This window comes from Notamacropus eugenii, chromosome 3, assembly GCF_028372415.1.
Source record: "Notamacropus eugenii isolate mMacEug1 chromosome 3, mMacEug1.pri_v2, whole genome shotgun sequence".
Taxonomy (NCBI): domain Eukaryota; kingdom Metazoa; phylum Chordata; class Mammalia; order Diprotodontia; family Macropodidae; genus Notamacropus; species Notamacropus eugenii.
In genome coordinates, this window is record NC_092874.1 from 171,173,013 (window position 1) to 171,195,357 (window position 22,345).

General features: G+C 38.8%; 1 protein-coding gene across 46 annotated transcripts in view; it reads right to left on the reverse strand.

The window, feature by feature from the left end:
• The window catches only part of CELF2 (CUGBP Elav-like family member 2), a 620,126-nt gene that overhangs the window by 240,301 nt on the left and 357,480 nt on the right, over positions 1 to 22,345 (reverse strand). The window contains exon 1 of one of the 46 annotated variants that reach the window (XM_072653350.1): positions 12,428 to 15,225. The exons of the other annotated variants lie outside the window; for them this stretch is intronic. Within the exon in view, the coding sequence (XP_072509451.1) occupies positions 12,428 to 12,552 (125 nt within the window). The 5' untranslated portion in view covers positions 12,553 to 15,225. Of the gene's footprint in view, positions 1 to 12,427; positions 15,226 to 22,345 lie in introns of those variants that run through there. 46 annotated transcript variants of the gene reach the window in all.

Below are 22,345 nucleotides of genomic sequence, written 5' to 3' on the forward strand. Positions count from 1 at the left end.
ATGATTTTTGAATTTGGTGGTATGGTGCACATGTACCCTCCATGGACTCTTTTCAGGTTTATGATTGACAGTTGTTCTTTTGGGGGGACTGGGCATTCAGGGGGAGAGGTATAGGAAGCGCCCCAGTGAGTAAATGGAAATCTACTAATGAAAATCTGTAGATGCTTTCCAATCTATAGACTCTGAAAGTTGTTTGGATCATTAGAAGGCTAAATAACTTGCCCAGGGTCATGCCAGAAGTTTCCACTCAGGTTGTCCTGACTCCATCTGAGGCCAACTCTCTAAATATATGATTGTACTTAAACAAATGATACTTGTACTGTCATACGTAAATTCTCAGGTGAGGTTGGTTCACCATTACTCCCATTAACTCTTTGGGGATTAAACCTGTTTTATGTCATGAATCTCTCTTACAATACTGTCTTTAAGTGCACAAGATAAAATACACAGAATAAAATACAAAACAAATGAAATTATTAAAATACATATTTTTACAAAACAAGTTCACAGACCTCAGGTTAACAACCATTGCTCTGGATAGGTTAATTATTGCTGGTGATAACTTTGTGGGTGATTTAGTAACCTCCCTGTTTAGTTTAGCAGTCAGGCAGGAAAAAGTGGGCAGCTGGGAGTCAGGAAGACTCATCTTCCTGAGTTCAAATCCAGCTTAGACCCTTACTATCTGTGTGACACTGGGCAAGTCACTTAACCCTGTTTGCCTCAGTTCCTGATCTGTAAAATGAGCTGCAGAAGAAATGGCAAATCACTCCAGTATCTCTATGACTCAAATGGGATCATAAAGAGTAAGGCAAATGAATAAGGAAAAATTGGGTGCTAGGTATATCTTTTTGAAAGGCTAAAGGGAAGGAAAAGCAGCATTTACATAGTGTCTACTATATACAAGGCAACTGTACTAAGTGCTTTACAAATATTATCATCTGATCCTCACAATACCTCTGGGAAATATTATTATCCCCATTTTACAGTTGAGGAAACTGACACAGTCAGTGGTTAAGTGACTGGCTTAGGGTCACACAACTGCTAAGTATTTCAAGCCAATTCTGAAATCAAGTCTTCCTGACACCAGGTCCAGCATTTCATCTACTATGTCAAAGCAAATGATAAACACTTTGAATGCATGCTTAGTAAGGCAAGGCTTCTAGTTCTGTCTCATGGTCTTATTTCTGTGGAGCATGTTGCCCTTTCAATATGCATTAATAGAGGTCCCTATGTCATTCTCTTCCCCACTGCCACTGCCACCCCCACCTTGCTAAATGTAGGAAAGTGTTTAGCATTGCTTTTCTTGTAAGCCTTTTGGCAGTAGAGTGATTTTGCTGCTGTCAGAAAGCATTATGGATATTAGGTCTTGAATGAGCTATAACTTTCTGCATTGGAAAACTTATAACACAAAGACAATTTCATTCGGTCTTGTCATTATTTAATGCACAATCTTTAGAGTATTTGGAATCATGTTGATTTTTCTAGGAATATAACTCTATTGAACATATTTGTTGAATTATGAAGGGGGCTTATTTTCTTTCTTATGCTGTGTAGTCTCGTGGCGATTTAGACATCGCTAAAACCACAGTAGCTAGGTGTGTTTTCCAGTTGACAGTCTACTTTACTATAACTCTTTGTCTTCAGTTTTTTTTTAAGTACATACTAACAGCCCAACTCTTGGACATCTGTGGGAAGGGAGCATCAGAGCTATCTCAGTTATTGAAAACAACCCAAACAACCCAGAACTTAATTTAAATAGTTAGTTCTCCAGCAAATCTTTTGGAATAAGAAGGAAAATGGAACTATTTTAATTTCAATTCAACTCAATTAAATTGAACAAAAATGTGTTAAGCATCTATCCTTGCCCTAATGGAGTTAACAGTCAAATAGGTGGAATTAAACAGGAAAAAAAGACAGGAAGAATCAACAATCATTGATTAAGGTCCATGCACTAAACTTCCCCAGACTCCAGTTTTCACAACTGTAAAATGAACCAAACAACCTCTAAGTTTCCTTATGATTCCATCATCACTCCTTGGATATATGAAGTAAGAGATTGGAAAATCTAAAGAACGCCAGTGTTTTGAATGTGGAAAACCAGGCAAATATTGGTGCCATGGATAGAAATAATGGGAAGGAAGAGGGAGTTACGGACAAAGATAAGCTGCTTGGTTTTAGATATGTTTAGTTTCATCTGCCAATGGGAAATCCAGATTGAAATGAAGGTCTTAAGCTTATAAATAAGACTATACAGATATATATATATTTAAAAGGCATCTGTGAAATTATAGTTTGATCGTGGAGGCCAAGGGACTAAATTAGATCACCAAAGAGTGAGAATGCAGAGGGACAAGAGGTGAGTTTTAATTTCTATCTTGTTACCTGTATGACTTTGTGAAGGGTTATTAGCAGAGAGAGATTTAAAATACATATGAGAGAAGAGAGACCTAGATGATTCAATAACTAAATAATCAAACCTTGAATAATTAAATTGGCTTATATACCCCATATAAATCCAAAACATTCATAAAAAATGGAGGTTCTCTTCCTAGGAGCCAGTCTTTCACTTCCTTTTGTCTTCATATGGGGGGAAACTTTTATAAATAAAGCCAACTAAAAAATACCTCAAATACTCACTCAGAGTCTCTTCAAAATGTTCTCTCCAAATTAGTTGAAGCCCCCATCTTTCATTAAGAACTACACATTCAGGAATGCTGGCTTTGATGTCCAACCAGCTGCAAAAGTACATTCCTGGGCCAAACCTTTAATTACTTTCCCCCCTCTCACCATGGAGCTCTTTATTTCCCTGAAGAAATCACTAAAATCATTTTATTGTGAAGCTCCGACTTTTGGTAAAGGGTAGCTAAATTATAACATTTTATTCTTCACTGTCATTAAAAGAAACATCTCATGGCTGCTAATCACAAGGTAATAGGTTAAAAAAACCATCTTACTTTATCTATATAGTAATCTCTTGCTTGGATGAAGTTAGGAAAAGTGTCTTAGGAATTTGGTGTGTGGGGAAAGATTCTTGGTGCATAAAGTCAGTGGCAGACATTATATGAAACCATTAGACTTTACTTGATGGGGTTAGTGACGATGGGTCAAAGCCACCATTTAAACAAATTTATTAATCCCAGGGTATGCCTCAACAGCTAGCCAAATTCTAACTCGAGTACAGAGAGATGATCATAAGAACTTAAAATTGCACATGAATAGTGCTGCAAAAGTTTTATGGGGCATGTCTTCCCAGAAACCTAAGTATGCAATCTTCATGATGAACTGCAAGAGCTATCTCTTGGCAACTAATGTTCTTTGTGTAATACAAATGCAAGAAGGTCCAGAGCTCTTTAAAGGGTACTGGTTTGTCAGTTGTTTTTAATGACCTTTTGCTTCCTAGGAATCGTGTTGTTAATTTCCTTCTTGATTCTTTGATGGATCTGTGATCTCATGGATGTGAATATGCCAAATTCAGCGGTATAAGATCCTAGGCCACCTCGTTTTTTTGTTTTTTGTTTTTTGCAAATCTCCTGCACATCCACTTGCAAATGCTACCCAGGGGCTCCACCTACATGACAAGGGCCTCCATCTAAATTGCTTGACCCTGCATGTATACTAATGAAACAACACAGAAAAGAAGATATTTTTTTAATGTGTCAATTACTCTGGGGTTTAAGATGCTTTTTTTTCCTTTTTAATTGTACTTTCAATGGATTTACAATTTGGTCAAGAATTTCTACTGAGGAAATACAATATATACCTTTTGCAAACCAACTATTTCCATAGACCTAGCTGGCTTCTGATCTAATCTGTTTGGCGGATCATCTATCTCTAACAGAATTTTCAATATATATTTTCACACTTGGATATAATTAGCAGTATATAGATAGGCCAAGAAAGATTTATACACATGGATGAGTGTGTGAGTGTGAGTGTGAGTATGAATGTGTGTGTGTGTGTGTGTGTGTGTGTGTTCAATCAGGAAAGTGTTAGGGGAGATTAGGAAAGTAAGTGTAAGAATAAGATTCTGGAACAATCTTGGATCATCCATTTAGTTAGGTGTTCAGATTGGCCATAAACAAATAACTTTATATCTCCAGTGGTTCAGCCCTAGGAAAACACCAGAGAGGGGCCTATCTAGCTTCAGATTACATCTATGCTTTCATTGGTCTAGGAACTGCAGTGAGTAAACTTCCCTTAGCAGTGCAGGAGAAATTATGCATAGTACAGTTAGGCAAAAATTTAGAGAATTGTCTAGAGGGCTGAGAGGATCACACAATCAATCAGTGTACCTCAGAGGAGGGACTAGAACCCAGGTCTTGTGGGTTTCAAGGACTGTTTTCAACTACATCATACAATAGACATACATTAGAATGGACCTAATAAATATAGTGACAATGCAAGGTACTCCAGAAACACAAAATTACTGCTACTTCATTAAGTTTATCCAAACCTCAAAAGCTTCCTGTTTTCATGCCAGCCCACTCCATTTTGTGAATCAGTGTCATTTAAATGCATGTCATTTAATGATTTGATTTAAATAACAAAGGGAAGAGTTGTTCTCCTATATGGAATGTTTGCTTTTTTAATGTCGTTTTTGCCTCTAATATCTGAGGGACAATATGGTTGTATCTTGGAAATCTCTAGAGATGTCCCAAGTTTATTATGTTTCATTCTTCCAAGGCCCATACTGGTGAGTGTCGCAAAACACTAAATGAGCAAATGTAGGTGAGTGTAATAAAGAAAGACTACTGCTTATTAGATAGGCGATATTTATTTCCACTAGAGCTTGGGCTTTGTAGGTCACCATGGAAAAAAAGCCTTGAAGATGGAGTAAAATGGGAAAATAGAGGAACTGAGAATATGACATGTGTTATAGAAAACTGTTACTCCCCTTCAAGATCCCAGTCATCTTAAATCATCTGGTCTAAATTGGACTCTGTTTTTCAGAGGCTATATTACAGTTTTTCTGGGCTATATGAAATGTAATGTAGTCACCATTAGTGGTAGGATTTATAGTACCATCCTCAAAATGAAAAAAGGATAGATGAAAAGAAATCTCTGAGGAAATCTAATGCACTAAAAATTGTAAGAGGGCATCAATAAAAAGAGGATGAAATTATCTCTTTACACCAATGAAAGTTTTAAAAATTTCCAAGTCTGTGACTTTAAAAACAGGAAATTTAGAGTAAGCACAGAGGATTACTTTCTATGTGAAAAATAGCAGACCCATAAATTAAGTTGCCAAGGAAGTCATCAAAAACAAATAGTATAAATGAGTTTCAGGAGACAAGCAGACACTTTAATAGGGACAGCTGGGATTTAGGGCTACAGTGACAAAGTAAGGAGGTGGGTTAGAGAAACTGAAAGGTGACAGGCTATTTGACAAAACGTTCCTATCACTATTTTAATTGCATCAACACTGGATCATTATGTCACTTTACAGTAACTTAAGATGAAGAAAACACATTATTAGATAATAGATCATCAGTCTACTGGTGTTTTTCTAAGGGAGCGTAGGGTCTAATATCTTAGGGGATTATTGCTGTAAGAGATGAGTTATCATAGTCACTGGGCCATTTGGTTATCTCCATGAAATTCCATTTTTATTGATTCACTAATGCTCACCTTGCCCCTTCTCCCTAGGCACCATCCACAGCAATTCCCCCCTGCTCAAAAGTGGACATTTGAAAAATCCAGATTTCTGTTCCATAGAAGGTTTGCCACAGGTCCGCATCATTAAAGCAAGTTGGGAGCCTGAGTGTTCGGTCATTCTTTAACTCTGGGTATACGTACTATGACTGTTCAATGGTTATTCAGCATCTGCTGTTTAATGATCCTCATAGTGCTGAGGCCCAGAGGTGCTCACATTACATTTTGCAATGTTCCTTGTCATTTCCACCACTGATCAGGTCAGATTCAGGAGAGGGGTTTTTGAACCTAAAACCATCAAATGCAATGGCCCAGGCAAATGCTTTCCATCGCAAATGAAGCCATATGGACTAAACTAGCCAGGAATGAATGAAATCTGCTTTATGTGCACTTGGATTGTATCTATTGTGAATAAACAGAGAATTCCTAAAATGGGCATGAATGAACCAGTTAAATGCTAAGAGGATCAGTAACAGAAAGTAATTATTAGATTTAATTATAAATAGATAAAATCTCTCTTAACCTCAAACTCCACTTGACAGCTCATAAACTTGTAGCTGCTTATTGCCTTGCCCGTGAGCTGGCCCTTAATCAGAAATAATTTCTAAGTGTTTCCAATAGGTGCTACATTGCCATCTATGATTACATTTGGCTTTATTTCTACTTTTTTAATGCAAAAATTCCTTTTGAGCTAGAAGCCTTTTGGAAAATCTGAAGAACATTTGTAATAAGTTTAATATTAAACTGTACAAGAATAACCCTACAGGAATCCATCAACTTGAAATCCTTCCAATCCAGAGTGATTTTAATCTCCACCTTTGTTAGATTGGAAATACTTAAATTATATTGATCTCATTTTTAATGGATACAGGGTGGCATGCACCATTTTCCAAATCACATATCAACAACCATGCCTGTCACATTAATGAAGTTTGGGTGGATCTGTGAATTGACTCAGTCACTCTGGAAAGCATTTTGGAATTATGCTAGAAAAAAAGTGACTTAACATGTGCATACCCTTGGATCGTAAGAATCCACCGTGAGGCCTATACTCCAATAAGGTCAAAGATTCAGGGGACAAAAAAGTCCCATGTTTGCCAAAATACTCATTGTCGCACTTTTTATGATGCCACAGAACTGGGATATATAATGTATTAAACATATAATAGATGTTAACATCTATTACAATAAAACAGATAGCAGTTACATAGTGCTTTGGTATAACAAAAGTTTATAACAATAATAATATATCATTATTTACAATAATAACAGTATTTATATGGAGCTTCACCATAGCAAAGCCCTATATAAATAATAATATATAACAATAATATATTGTTATTTATAACAACAATAGCTGGTGTTTCCATAGGGCTCGAAAGTCAGAAAAGTGCTTTACATGTATTATCTCAGTTAATCCAAGTTTTGTTACTGTCATTTTTCAGTTGTGTTCAACTCTGTGACCTCATTTGGAATTTTCCTGGCAAAAATACTAGAGTGGTTTGCCATTTCCTTCCCCAGCTCATTTTAGAGATGAAGTGAGGCCAATGGTGACTTGCCCAGGGTCACACTGCTATTAAGTGTCTGAGTTTGACTTTGGACTCAAGAAGATGAGTCTTCCGGATTCCGAGCCCAGTGTGCCACATTTAAAGGGGAATGGCTAAACAAATCATGGCCTAGGAATGTAATGGAAGATTATTGTACTTTTAATGAATGGCAGCTATGGAGCATTCAGAGAAAAACAGGAAAAGACCTGGATGTACTTATGCAGAGTAGGGTTAGCAGAACCAGAAAAAATATCACACACCATGACAACACAGCGGCAGCAGCAGTAGCAACAACCACCTCCAACAACAACCAAATGCCACTACTGCCATCACCTCCAACAACAACCAAATGCCACCACCACCTCCAACAGCAACCAAACGCCACTACTGCCATCAACTCCAACAACAACCAAATGCCACCACCACCTCCAACAGCAACCAAATGCCACTACTGCCATCACCTCCAACAACAACCAAATGCCACCACCACCATCACCACCAACAACAAAGAAATCGAATGGTGAATAATTACAATGACCAATTTTGGGCTCAGAGGAGAAGGGAGAAAATGTAGATAGTACCATGGAAATAACAAACATGAGCTTGGACATTACTTGAGAGATAGTGGAGGATAGAAAGTCCAGGCATGCTATGGTTCATGGGGTCATCAAGAGTCAGATACAACTGAGCAACAGCTTCCCTCCTTTCTTTTCAATGATCGGAGGTACCATGAGTGTGGAATATCACGTCTATTGACAGACATGGTTGTTGAACTGTTGGTTTTTCTGGATTTCTTTTTCTCTTTTTTAAAAAATCTTTGTTACTGAGGATGCAGGTGAAGGATACTTTTGGAAAAAAAGGTGATGTAAAACAAAAGCCATTAGTACAATTTTTCTAAAAGAACTGTGCTTGTTCTCCCAACTTTGTTGGTTGGTTGGTTTTAAAGCCCCCTTCGTTCTTGTATATACACCTGGATAGATTTAGTAGTCTCTTTGGATTTGTCAAAATTACTTCAGTGGTTAGAAGTGCTGCAGGTTGTAATCTGTCAATGTAATAAGTGCTCAGGAAAGGTTAGTTTTGGAAACACATGGCAGAATCAGCTAGCACAGATCGAGTGAAGCAAGCTCCTGAAATGACTGAGATGGTCTCATGATGTCTGCACCACCAGAGAGCTGATTTAAGTTTCTGTCAAATTACAATGGGGCATTATAGGAGCACAGATTTAGAACAGAAATGGGCCTGTGGGACCACCTCCTGTTACAAGTAACAAAACTGAGGATCAGAGAGAGGATAAATTGCTTTACCACAGTCACATAAGTACTAAATGAGGGGAAAGATTTGAATCCAGATTTTCTAAATTTACTCCACTGTGTCCCAAATCAGTACTTCTCATAGTGACTGGCATGCCAAAGGTATTTAATAACCGTTGGTTGATTGATTGATTGGAGATCATTAGATGCTTGGCAGAAGAAATGAATATAATGAATACCTCAACTACCCATTGCCATTTCCTTTTTTTCCTTTCTCTCTGTCATACACTTCTAATGTCAGATATTAACAATGGGTCAGTAAGAGGAACAGAAATGGTATTAAGAATCATGACACCTTAAAGGGTTCAATCATAAAGGTCTCCAACAATAGGTCACAAAGTAGAGCTGTTCTGCACCATGTCAGAGGTAACAGGATGTGGAATTCAGAAGCAATACCCTACGTGCAGCCAAGGCCTTGATGCAGAAATGATGAAGGGGTTTTCTAACGTATGCAGTTATGCAAGCACCTGCAAGTATACCTTCTTAGTACACCTCTATGTAGTAAATACAATCATTTTAGGTTGAACAAATTTTACTAAAGGTAGAAGAGACTTTGGCTCCCTCTTTTCCCATGAGCATTCTGGAAAAATTAAAAATCAAATTCATCTTCTGTTAGATGTCACTTTTTTATGCCAGGTTATAAATAGGTGAAGTTCAGGGTTTTAACTTTTCGTGTGAGATCTAACAGAGGCTTTCCCACTGAAGCCTGGTGACAGATCCACATGTGAGAAACGGCCCCCATTTTATCAAAGTGCTTCTAAGTGGTATGTTCCTTCATCATAATAAGGAAAAATGAGAATAGGTGACAGAAAGAGCTTTAACTCTATCTGTGCCAGCACCTTATCAAGTTAGAAAAGATTTTAGAAGGTATTTATGGGAGGTATTGTTAATTTTGAAGAATTCTGGAAAGCCACAAATAGGTAGCTGTTTAGAAGCAGGACACAGCTGGTTGAAAATCAGTGAGAAAGCCAACTGATTCACCATGAGTTTTTTTTTTTTTCACTTTGTCAAACAATTTCTGAACATCACGAAAGCATTCTTAATTTGGCTCAGTATTGTATAAAGCAGATGTCCTTGGTTACTAAAGTGATTAGTAAGTGGTTCATTTTATTCCAATGGTTGCCATCGTTATTGAGTGGAGGGAAGGAAACAAACACACACACACACACACACACACACACACACACACAGAGCCCCCCCCCCCCCCGCCCCAATAACAACACAATAAAATAGCTGGGTGAGGCTGTGAAGAAGGGCTGCTCTGCACCATGTCAGGCATGACAGGATGTAGAATTCAGAAGAGATACCCTGTGTGCAACTAAGGCTTTGATGCAGAAACTGCTAAAAAGAAATTGCTCCCAATGATGAACAGTTTTCTACTTCAAAAAAAGAAATCCAGTAGCCTTCTCTTCACATAGCTCCTTAGAAATGGGGGACAAGAGGGGCTAGGGACCTCAAAAAAGTCTCAGAAATGTCTCAAGGACATTTTTGGAGTACTTGGGGAGGACCAGACCCTTCAGCACAGGTTGACATTTTGCTAGTTACCTTTCTAGCCTCCCCCTCCCCAACTGTCTGGCAAAGAGCTACAAAATACATTCGAGCTCACAAATATTTTTCATGGCTGTTGCTGAGAAAGTAGATGAAAGCAAAAGTCTTTATTATTTGAAAGGTATAATCTTTATCCTCCTTAGGGGAATTAACACAGTTGGACAGAATATATATGTGTGTGTGTGTATATATGTATATACACACACACATATACACATGTATATGCATACATATGTACACACATATGTACATATATAGAAAAAAGGGGGAAGGAAGGGAAGGAGATATGAAAAGAGAGAGAGGAAATGGGGTGTGCATGTGTGTGCATGCATTTTATTCTTCCATAATCAAAGACCAGAGACTTTACCTATGTACATACACATTTATCATAAACATATTTTACATACATATATATACACATACATACACACATATAAACAGACATATAGTGTGTATTTATTTTCAGAATCAGACTATCCTAAAGTGGAGCATTGGCATGATGCCCTGTGGGGGAAGAAGGAGTAACCTTCACTCATTTTCCTTTTTCCAAAGGTAAAAAGTAAAAGGTATGAGGAGGTTGGAGTAGCCTACCATTCCTGGAAATGGACTAGCTGCTTAGCATCATGGAAACTTGTGGAATCTGGCTTACTGAGGGATCCTAGAGGTCTATTTTATTATAAACCAGCAAAGGATGGCTACCTGCAGATAAAACAGAAGGCCTAAAACTCTTCTAGTAATCATATAGTTGAACAAGGGGAAAAAAAAGCCTGTCTACACCTCATGGTGGCAGGGGTAGGGGCTGGGGAAGAGATAGTGATTTTTTTCTTTAAATTTCTGAGGTTGTGCAAAGCGTACAGTTGAAAACCCCACTTATTTGGTGTGGCAATCCCTCAGGAGGGATTTGGGTCTAAGAAGACACATTTTGGACTCTCCTTGCCACAAGCTTGCCTTGGAGCCTGCGTGGCAGTAGGGCAGGAGGAGAGGAGAGCCTCATTTGCAGGCTAGCCACCTCTGCACCCACAAGCTTCCAGCACATCTGCAAAGGGCCGGCTTAAAAGCTGCTGATTTGAGAGGCACTGGCTGGCTGATCTCCACACTTTTTGAACTGCACCTGCAGTATTCTGCACTTCAAGGACTACAAGTTTCAGACGAGCAAGAGCTCCCGTGAAGTATTCCTAAGAGCTGCACGGCTCGCTCTCTCTAGTGCTCAGGGTAGGCATCACTATGGTCCTTTGCCTTTTTCAGATTATCATCCAGGAAATCAAGGGCCCCAGCCAGCCACAACGAATGCTGAATGCTGGGGGAGGGGAGGAACCTGGGGGAAGGGGAGGAGGGGACTACGAGGAGAAGAGAACTGAGAGCACCTAACTTCAGGAAGCAGGAAAGAAACCAGAAGGCTCTCCCCATCATGTCTGTTAAACGAACAAACATCATTGCTCGAAGGAGCCCAGGCCAGCCAGGCCCTCGGAATCTCTGGAAGATGAAAGAACAGATGATCCTTAGTAATCATGTAAACCTCCATTTAAATGAGGCTGCAATCAGGAGGGTTGTTGAGTGTCTTTAAGCTAATATGGGTAGGAAAATGAAGTCTGATCAGCCTTCAGTTAGTACGTTTGAGTAGAATGGTCTGCCTTGCTGAACAGTGAAGGAAGTAGGTCAAGGAAGTTACCATCCAAACCCTGGGAAGAGTATTCCCAAAAGCAGCTCAGAAATGGCTGTCTAACAGCAGTTTGGATAGCCCACTCTCCCTTCCCGGACCATGCACCAGGTCTGTTATAGGTGGAATGGAGGTTAGAGGTTGTCCCTGCCCCTCTCTTTAAAAGCTGGACCATGATTCAGATGCTAAGTGGGAGGGGATGGGAAAGAAAGTTTGGAGTTTTGCCTTTTGGCAAAAAAGCTACTCAGGAAAATTTTACTACTCAATAGCTATTAAGTCCAGAAGGGAGCATAAGTGGTCTCCTCCCTTGCTAGAACCACCACCCTCATTTCTGCACAGGAATTAGAAGACTTAGAAAACTTTCAGAGGAAGAAAGCATTATGAAAAGTATGTGAAAGCATTCTGAGAACTGCAAAGTACCGTAGAAACAAAGGGCGTTATTATTGCTACTGCTAACTTCTTTCCTTTCATTAAAGTCCTATTGCATTTGGGAGGGTGAGGGGTAGGCCTGGACCTTGGAAGACCATGCCAGTGGAGGAAAACATTTGGAAGGTCCTAGGAATTTGAATTTAGAAGAGAAAAGAGACTGTGTTTTCACATGAACCAGATGCATGACATCCAGACAGGACCAGCCACCACTACTTGGTAGAGTGGGAAGAAGGTTGAGTTTGGAGTCAGAGAATATAATTTTGAACTTTGGCTTTACTACTTACTACTTGAGTGGTCTTGAGCACAGCAGGTGATCTCTAGGCTCAGTTTCTTTATTTGTAAAAGGAGGAGGTGGGACCAGATGAATTCCAGGTTCACTGCCTGGTCTAATTCTATGATTAAATAACATTATTTATTTTATTATTAAATTATTAATTATTAAATAGCATTTAATAGCACTTTTAAGATTTGTAAAGCACTTTGCCAATGGCATCTCATTTAATCCTCACAACTATCCTGGGAGGTAGGTTTTATCACCATGCCCATTTTACAGATGGGGAAACTGAGGCTAAGATTAAGTGACTTACTTGCCCATGACTGCACAGCTAGTAAATACTTGAATGCAGGTCTTTCTGACTCCAAGTCCAGTACACTATCCACTGCACCAATTAGCAGCCTCTTAGAAAAGAATAGGAGGGCTTTAGGACCTAGGAGAAGACTATCTGCGGAACTGTGTTTATAATGATGCCATCATAAATCTTTTGGAAAGTTGGTGTTGTTATTTTGCTAGTGAAAACCTGAAGTTTAGAGGAAGAACATATTACATTTCTCTTCTCATTTCTAATAACAAGGAGAGGCAGAAGGTGACAGAATTACATTCCTTTTATATCATTTTGTTGACAAGTCATCATCACCCATCTGGTCTTAGTATTATTTCAGAATCTGACCAGCCTGATGGCCGATTTTGGTAATGATCTTAAACAACACATTTTTGATGGAGTATTTCCATTTGCCTTTCCAATATTAATTCCTAATCAATGTCAGGCAAGAGACCAATGATGCTTTACCATCACTTCACAAAGATTGACAACAGAGCAGATGAATTAAGTGACTTGCCAAAGGTCACACAATCAGTCCACCATCCAGACCAAAATAAAATCTGGGTTTGCTAACCTTCTGGTTCCCTGCTCCATTGACTTGAGGACAAGAGCATAGGAAAGATGGAGTAACACTGAAGGTTTTAACTCTTCCTTCCTACATACCTCCTTTTACCCAAGACATGAGTAAGGATGTTGATTGGTTCTAACACCTCCTCTGTCCAGATAATTAAGAATCTGAATGAGCTGGGGGTGGATCACGGTGAGGAGAGGAAGGGGAAGCAGAGCATCATGAAGCCAGGTGGAGTAACCTCAACTTAGGCACTAACTGTGGCCTCATTTAATCTTACTGTGCCTCAGTGCATTTATCTCAGAAATGAAGAAAATTGCCAGCCATGCATCTATTTCACCAGTTTCTCAAGAGAAGCTCATCTCAAAAAAACATGCATGTGTTACACCTGTACACGTAAGATATGAACATGATTATTATACACACTCAGTGTGCACTTAGATAATGCATCATCTATTAGTTAGTTGTATTCTACTCTGTAGCAGCTAGGTGAGACACAGTAGATAGGATGTCCGGGTCTGGAGTCAGGAAGACCTGAGTTCAAATTTATTCTCAGATATTTACTAGTTTGTGACCCTAGGAAAGTCACTTAACCCTGTTAGCTGCAGTTTTCTCATCTGTAAAATGAGTTGGAGAAGGAAATGGTGAACCCCTCCTGTATCTTTGCCAAGAAAAACTCAAATGGGATCATGAAGAGTTGGACATGACCAAAAAACTACATCAGAATTCTATGCTATAATACTTGACAAGACAGAGGATGCATGTAATAAATAGAAGGTTGATCTTGATGTCAGAACTGGGTTCAAGGCCTGCCACTATTGCTAGAAGGATTTGCCACATGGTCATAATCACAAGTCCAACTTGCTCCCCACCTCCAAAATGAAATGAAATAAAAATACTTATCAAAGATCTAACAAACATTTGCAGGGTTGCCTTGGGTCAATTCCAAAAGGCTGAAATATAAAAGAAAGGTTATAAATGGGTTTTACATTTTTTTTTTTGCCAGGAACAGCAAACGTGGTGAATGGAGCACCATGCCTGGAGTCAGCAAGACCTGAGTTCAAATCCAGCTTCAGAACTAGTTGTTCAACCATTGGCAAGACACTTGACATCTCTCTGCCTCAGTTTCCTCGTGTGTAAAATGGGGATAATAATAGCATCTACCTCCCAGCGTTCTTGTGAAGATTGAATGAGAAAATAACAACGCCTCATACATACTATGCACCATATAAATGTCAATAATTATTATCGTACAGATGCTCAATAAATGCTTACTGACTGCTGGACAGTACTGCTAAAATAACCTCACCTGAGAGTCTGGTGGGCAACACTGGGGCCTGGTTTCATTCACAAATGTGCTTTAATTCCTAGAAATCCAGAAGAACAAAAGTCCTTTCCTGATTATTTATAGACCATTTAAAACAATTCCATTTTGCTGCTTCTTTTTGTGTTATTGTTATTGTTTTATAACTCAGAAACAGGGAGAAAACTACTACCCAGGCGTAAGGGCAAAGTAGCTTTTGAGGCAGAATGCACTGAATGTACTGTGAATTATAAAAAATGTATAAGAGGCTAGTACAGAAAAGGGCTGTGAGGTGTGACATGGCCTCTCAGGTTGTGCATGCATGACAGCTTTTACAAGACCAGAACCAGGAACGAAGATGAATGCTATTCGACCTCAGCCTAAAGCTTTCTAAGTTCAGTATCACACTGCTCAGGGTCAGTACCAGAGCTGCTCAAAGGTACATTCTCTGGAGAATCATACATTTTTAAATGGTCTGGCAAACATGTCTACTGGCAGTTCTTTATCACCCGGAATGAGGAACCGAAGGCTGCATTCTAAAGCAGACAAACAGGGATCATGGCTATCTCATGTAACCATCATCGCTGAACTTCTTTGTGTTTATCAATATTAACTAGTTAAACACTACCTCCATACTGTGATAAAAATCCAAACAGAACAAACGAGGTACAGGCCTTGAAAAGTAGCCTGCAAGGAGAACTACGGGGAACATTAGATGGAAGAGGGAAGGAAGAAAAAGAGAGAGAGACAACAGGGCAGTCTCATTATTGGTTGTTTTTCGGGAGAATTCTGGGTAGCTCTGAGAAATCTTAAGAGGAGGAAGAAGAGGGGAGGGAGGGAGGGAGAGAGAGACAGAGAGAGACACACAGAGAGACACAGACACAGAGAGAGAAAGAGAGACAGAGAAAGAGAGAGAAAGAGACAGAGATACAGAGAGACAGTGAGAGAGACAGAGAGATAGACAGAGACAGGCACACACAGCGACACAGAGACAGACAGACAGAGAGAGGGAGAGGGAGATACACACAGAGACAGAAAGAGACACAGAGAGAGAGAGACAGAAACAGACAGAGACAGAGCACACAGTATGAAAAGAAATAAGAAGGGGAATGAGGAAACGGGAGAATCTAGAATACTGTCTCCCAATATGGTCTACAGATCGGTGCAACTCATGAACCGGCCATTTGTAAGTACTCATGTGGGTGCTCCAGTTGTACTTTAGTGTATAGTATGTATACTATGTATAGTGTATAGTGTGAGCAACTTATAATTACTAAAATTACTAAAAAGATCTTCAGTGATACTTTATCCATACCTACACCATTCTATTACCATTTGTGAATCCTACTCCTCCCCCACCCCTGTAATTTACGGCCATAGAAAACTAACTTGACTGGAAGGCTACCCAGGATCTCAAAGCCACTAGCTGTCAGAGTTATCCTCATGCAGCATTTTTTTTTAAACGGCAGTGACAAGTTCGAGGGTAGGTCAGGTGGGTCACTTCTTAATGAAGTGAATATAAGCACCTCAAGGCAAGGGCAAGGAGGAGACTTGAAGTTTTGTCTTTGTAACTCTTCACAGCACAGTGCCAGGAAGATAATAGGTATTTAACAAATGCTAGGGGACTGTCTTTGGGCATAGTAAGTGTTTAATGTTCTGAACTGAGTCCAAGGATTTAAAAGAATTTGGGAACCACTGTTTTAGAGATACCAGGTAAAACTCTTCCCCCATTAGATACACTGTGTTCTTGTACACTCAGAGTGATTACAAAACCAATGGTCCCTCCCATATAAAACCATTCACTGATTTTGGAAAAGCATTACAAGGTAATGGCTCTCAAACACAAATGTTCAGCAATGTCACCAGCAGCACTGCCTGTCATTTATGGTTTTATTATAGATGCAGGTTATTGTGAGCTAATTTGAAATGAGTCTCTGGAACTGTACATATGTATATATTTATATATTTATGTATATGCAGATCTATCTATCTATATACACACATTGCCTATTACCCATTAATGTAGCCACTAGGGCTCTGGATTTTAATTATTTATAAGTTTTAAAAAAGAATCAAAGAATAGAAAATGAAAGGAAACTACTTTGGCTCCAGCTAGGCTACTTACTGTCAATGAAAATTAGATATTATATAGTCTTATGACATTCTGAAGGGTGTTCTGGACATTACCATGGTTTGGAGGTCTTATAGAGAAGTAGTTCAAATGAACAAGCCCATAGCATCAAACTAAATGGATTTTTCTTTTATGAATTAATGATAATCCTCTGAAGAACTCTGGTCATTTGCAAAATAATTTGTTAGTTTGCTCATATTCTTTGGGATACTTAGAGCCAGGCAGCTTTGGGCAGAGAGGAATGGGGAGCAATGTTCTTTGTTCTTTGTCTTCACGTGACAGCTGTCAAAGCACAAATGCCAGGTATATTCCAGTGGATGATGGCATAAAATGTGAAAAATGGGCTATATTTCTTGCTACTTGATAATGTGAAGAGGTATACAGAAAATGGGCTCCTATACAAATTTCTTTTTTAAGTCACTGACAACTAACAAGTCACAAAATTGAAACTGGATTAGCAATAGTGAGGCTTGATGCAAATTCACCTGTATTTCCATCACATACATCTTCTCTGTATTTTGCCTTCTAAGCCGATTGTTTTTCCTCTGCAACCGTGTGAAGTGTCAGCTGTGACTTTCTGAGTAGCTTTGAGTAATGGGATCAGCTAATGTTCTGTACATGAAGAAATTCCATATCATTCGCTTCTCTAAAAATACCCCTTGCCTGCCACTAGAGCCAATCAACAGTGATGAATAGCTAAAGGGACAAGTAGGTCTCTAAATTTACTTCATATCTGACAGCTCTTCAGCAGATATGGATAATGGATCCCACTAATGCACAGACGTGACTCTCTCTACTGTAAGCCCTTTCACTAGCATGAGAAGCCTGAAGGATTCCTAATGACCCAGGGTTTTATTTCCTTCTTTCCTTACGCATGAATACTCGTTAGAATGGGTCTCAGGCTATATTGACTGTATTAACTATATTTACATTACCACTGAAAACAAAGCAATGAAAAGAAATCACATTCCTTGGTATGTATCCAGACTCTGTTTCACTTTATTGACCTCTAGATGGCCACATGGTTTGTACCTATGTATGGACCCCTTTGAAACAGTTGAAGCCTTTTTGTATTCATCTGAATTCAACAACCATGTGTTAATTTTCATTTTGTACAAAGCATGGTGGATACAAGGATAGATGATACTCTAACCTCAGGTCTCAAGAAATTTAAAAATGTAAATAAGCGGGGAAAGACAGACACAAAAAAATGTTAGAAGATGCACTGCAAAGAAATCAAGAGAAAGTGTTGTAAGAAATTTAAGAAGGGCAATCTTCAAGAATAGCCAGATTATTCTGGGGCATGAAAGGATTGGAGAAAAGAAGAATCAGGAAGCAAAATATCTGGCTAATCACTTGAATACCTGGATAATTCAGCTAGAGCATATCTGTTTTATTTTTTGGTTAGTCAGCTTTTTTAAAAAAATGTATTTATTTATTATTTTATTTATTTTAATTCATGACTTCTGAAAAGTTAATTTTCTTTTCCTAGCCTAAAAGTATTTTTAAAAGTTGTATTCCAGTTAGTAAGAAATGAAATTCTAGACCTCTAAGCGAAACTTTGGGAAAGGTCTCCCTAAATCCACAGCCAACAGTCTGTTAATACGCACCTGTTTCTTCAGTGGAGTCTCAGATCCACAGTTTAGTGAACATCATTCTCAATGTCATTTCTAGATTTACAGAATCTACACTAGGGAAGGTATACACAATTTTTCCAAGTCTTAGGTCTTAGAAGGTCATTAATGTGAATGGGGAGCAAAGGCCACATTGAGCTATGTTAAAGGCTTTGTTGATAATGGTTTGTCTTAAAATGTCAAACCTCACAAATTCTAACATTTGCTGATACTAAGATTTGACAGCTATGGTGATTAGTCATGTGACCATAGGCAAATCATTTCACCAGGGTCTTAGTTTTCTCATCTGTAAAATGGGGATAATAGTATTTTCACTTCCCATTATACCACGTTGTGAGGAAAGTGCTTTGGAAACTACTTTACTGATTATCTCCAATTAATCCTGTATAGATTTTGTTTGCATATAGTTGTTTGCACACTATCTCCTCCATTAGACTTTGAGCTCCTTGAAAGCAAGGCCTGTCTTTTGCCTATCCTTGTATACCCAATGTTTCACCTAGTACCTGGAACACAACAGGTGCTTAATAAATGTTCCTTGACTTGACTCAACTTGGAAAAATGTGGAGTACTATATAAATGTCACCCATATATATTTTATCAAGGCAGTCAGTGTATTTATGGGTTTTTTTGGAGGGTTAATATAGTTGCGAATACTAATGGCATACTATTTTAGATGTAAGAAAAATGAAAAAATAATTCCTTGGGATACATACTTGCTGCTGCCCCTTGGGAAACCCTAAAGGAGGTATTACATCACAATGTTATTTTTTAAATTAACGGGAAGGGGAGGGGGTGGAATATAATAATCAAAGCATACAAGCATTTCCCAGAATTGGATTTGTTCTGAGCTGTTTTTGCCCAATTGCAAGTTTAATTGAATCATCTGTAATTCTTCCCACTTATATTTTTAGTCTGGAGAAAACCACACAAGACATTATGCACAAAGCTGAAGGCTGGCAAGTTTCCTGACAACAGAGATTCCCTAAAGTCTACACAATTCACCAAAGAAAGTGCAATAGAAATTTTTAAAAGGGACAATCCAACAGACCAATGTAAACCTATGAATGTTGATTCTGTTATGTACTTGGTTCAGTGAGAAGAGGTAGAGAATCAATCGTGACTTCAATCTGGACATGTGTGCACACACTGATATGCTAGTCAGTCCAGGTCAAAGCAAACTGTCATCTTGAATGAGTCATCCCCTGTGACAGACCTAGCAGAGACCAATCCCAAATAGGAGTTAGGCAGGATGAGTTTCACTTGCTCCCCTCCCCACTCTCAACAGAACTTGTCATATTCAATAGCAGAAAAGTCCACTGACTGTAAAAATTTTGCCTCTTTCCATTTCATCCTTTCTGCTAGGATGTATATAAGTATACATCCTGATTTTCAGTTATTGTTGAGTTGTTTTTCAGTCATGTCCAGCTCTCTGTGACCCCATTTGGGGTTTTCTTAGTAAAGATACTAGAGTGATTTTCCATTTTCTTCTCCATCCCATTTTAAAGAGGGGGAAACTGAGGTAAACAGGGTGAAGTGACTTGCCCAGGGTCACACAGCTAAGTGTCTGAGGTCAGATTCGAACTCAGGAAGATGAGTCTTCCTGACTCCAGGGTCGATACTCTATCTACTCCACCCTCTAGCTGCTTCCTTGATTTTCAGTATAATCATTATTTCAAGAAAAGGCAACTTTTAATGCAGATTTGAAAAAAAAAAAAAGGAATATCACTTGTTGGACCATATGTATCCCAACTCTTTATTTAGAAAACAGAGTTATTGGGTTACTGTGTTTATTTTTGCAATTGCTCTTTATTTCAAACTCCTATCCAATGTTAATTCCTGTTCTTTAAACCAGCTTAGCTGGCCAAGGCTTCCTTACTTCCCAAAGTCTGCTCATTGGCTGATTACCACTGCATGTCCATTCTTGGGAAACTCTCTAGTTTCTACCTGAGCTCAGTCCTGCTAGCAGCCTTCTCCTTCACTGATCTGGGTATATTGTGGCGACCTCTCCCTCCACTCCTTTTTAAAGACAAAGAAGTAAGCTCTATCTGCATTTATTATGGGATTTTCTCTATTGAACCTTGAAACCTGAGAGACGTTAATCCTCCCCTCCCTCTTCTTTTTTAAAAACAAGTATGTACAGACATCTCTCCCTTAACCCCATCCGGCTTTCTTGTCTCTTCTCTATTAAAAAAAAACCCAACACAACTACTCCTATTTAGGACCTTTTCCTTTTGCTCGCCCCCTCTCCCACAGGCCAACCTCCTCATCTATAAAAGAAATAATCCAGTTCATTCTCAGCTGGCTCCTTTTCCTTCTCTGTTCTCAAGCCTCCCTAATGTCAAGTCAAATTCTCTTCCATCTCCAATTTCTGACCCATCTCTCTGCTGTTAAAACATCTCTAGTTTGGGGATTGCCTTTCCTATTTAAAATAGTCCTGGGTCACATGACTGTTATGGAAGTGTTCTGCATGACTACACATGTGAGGGTGGGTGGGGAGGGAAGAAGGAAGAGAATTTGGAACTCAAAGCTTAAAAAACAAATGTTAAAAACTGTTTTTGCATGCAACTGGGAAATAAGATACATAGGCAGTGGGGTATAGAAATCTATCTTGCCTTATGAGAAAGTAAGGGGGAAGGGGACAAGGGGGCAGAGATAAAAGGGAGGGCAGACAGGGGAAAGGGGTTATCAGAAAGCATGACATACTGGGGTTGGGGGAGAGGAGAGATGGGGAGAAAATTTGGAACTCAAAATCTTGTGAAAATGAATGTTGAAAACTAAAGATAAATTCATTTTAAAAAAGAAAATAAAATAGTCCTGTGTCCCCAAAGAATTTGGAAAAATCCCTCAAAACCTCTTCCATTGTATTCTGATGGTTGATGGTGTGGAATTTAGAATTGGAAGAGACTACTCATCCACATTTCTCATTTTATAGATGAGGTAACAAAGATCCAGAGAGGTTCTAACTTACTCAAGATCTTACAAGCAGGAAAGGTAGGATTCTAAATGTAGTCTTCTAACACTGTAGCCAGGGCTCATCCCTGCACTGTGCTTTCTGATCCACCAAATCAAACTGTCAAAATTAAACAGAAGTGTGTTGCCCTCTTACATACAGCCTGGTTGACAAGTGAAATGCAGAGGTCAGAAAGTTGGACTAATAAGAGTCCTACTACATCCAGAATGTCAAACAATGTGTTTCTACAATCTACATCAAATGAGGGCAATCTGGAAAAATTCTATTCAAGAAATACTAAAGGATGTACATTTCAAGCCACAATTTGAAAAATTATCTCTTAGGAAAATGAAAGGATTCATTATCACTTTATGAAAAAAGGCTCCACATAGACCTCTGCTTCCTCCCTTCTCTCCCCCACAAATATTCCCAAGTAGATATAAAGCTAGCATGAGGTATACTATGAAATTGGTAGGACCAACATGAAGCATCATTCCTTCTGAGATCAGGCAAGCATCAAGGTTACAACTTTTCTCACAGAAGGATTAGCCTGTCCTAGTTGAAAATTTGAGTCCAGTATCACCAATTACCCAATTCATAACATGCACTGTTTATAGTGCTTTAGACTAGAATTCTTTTTCAAAAATGTATTAACTTCAAGTATTGGCATTGTCCAATTACTTGAAGAAACACTGAATTTCAGTGTATCTAACACAAATACACGGCCCTTTGCCTATGCTACAGTCTTTAACATGGCAAGATTTATTCATATTATTTCAATCTTTTCTATCTACAACCCTCTGATGTGATGGCATGCTGCTCAATGAGAAAAGAGAAAACAACTAGAGAAGCAATTGGAATACTTCTCAAACTATAGTCAAGAGGAGCCTTTCCATTTAAAAAAGGAAAGAAAATAAAACACTGGACAGTACTCAATACAACTACCCTTCAATATCTGTTAATGCATTTCCAGGAGAGAAAGAAGAACAAGAGGAGGAAAAGGAAGGAAGAAGAAGG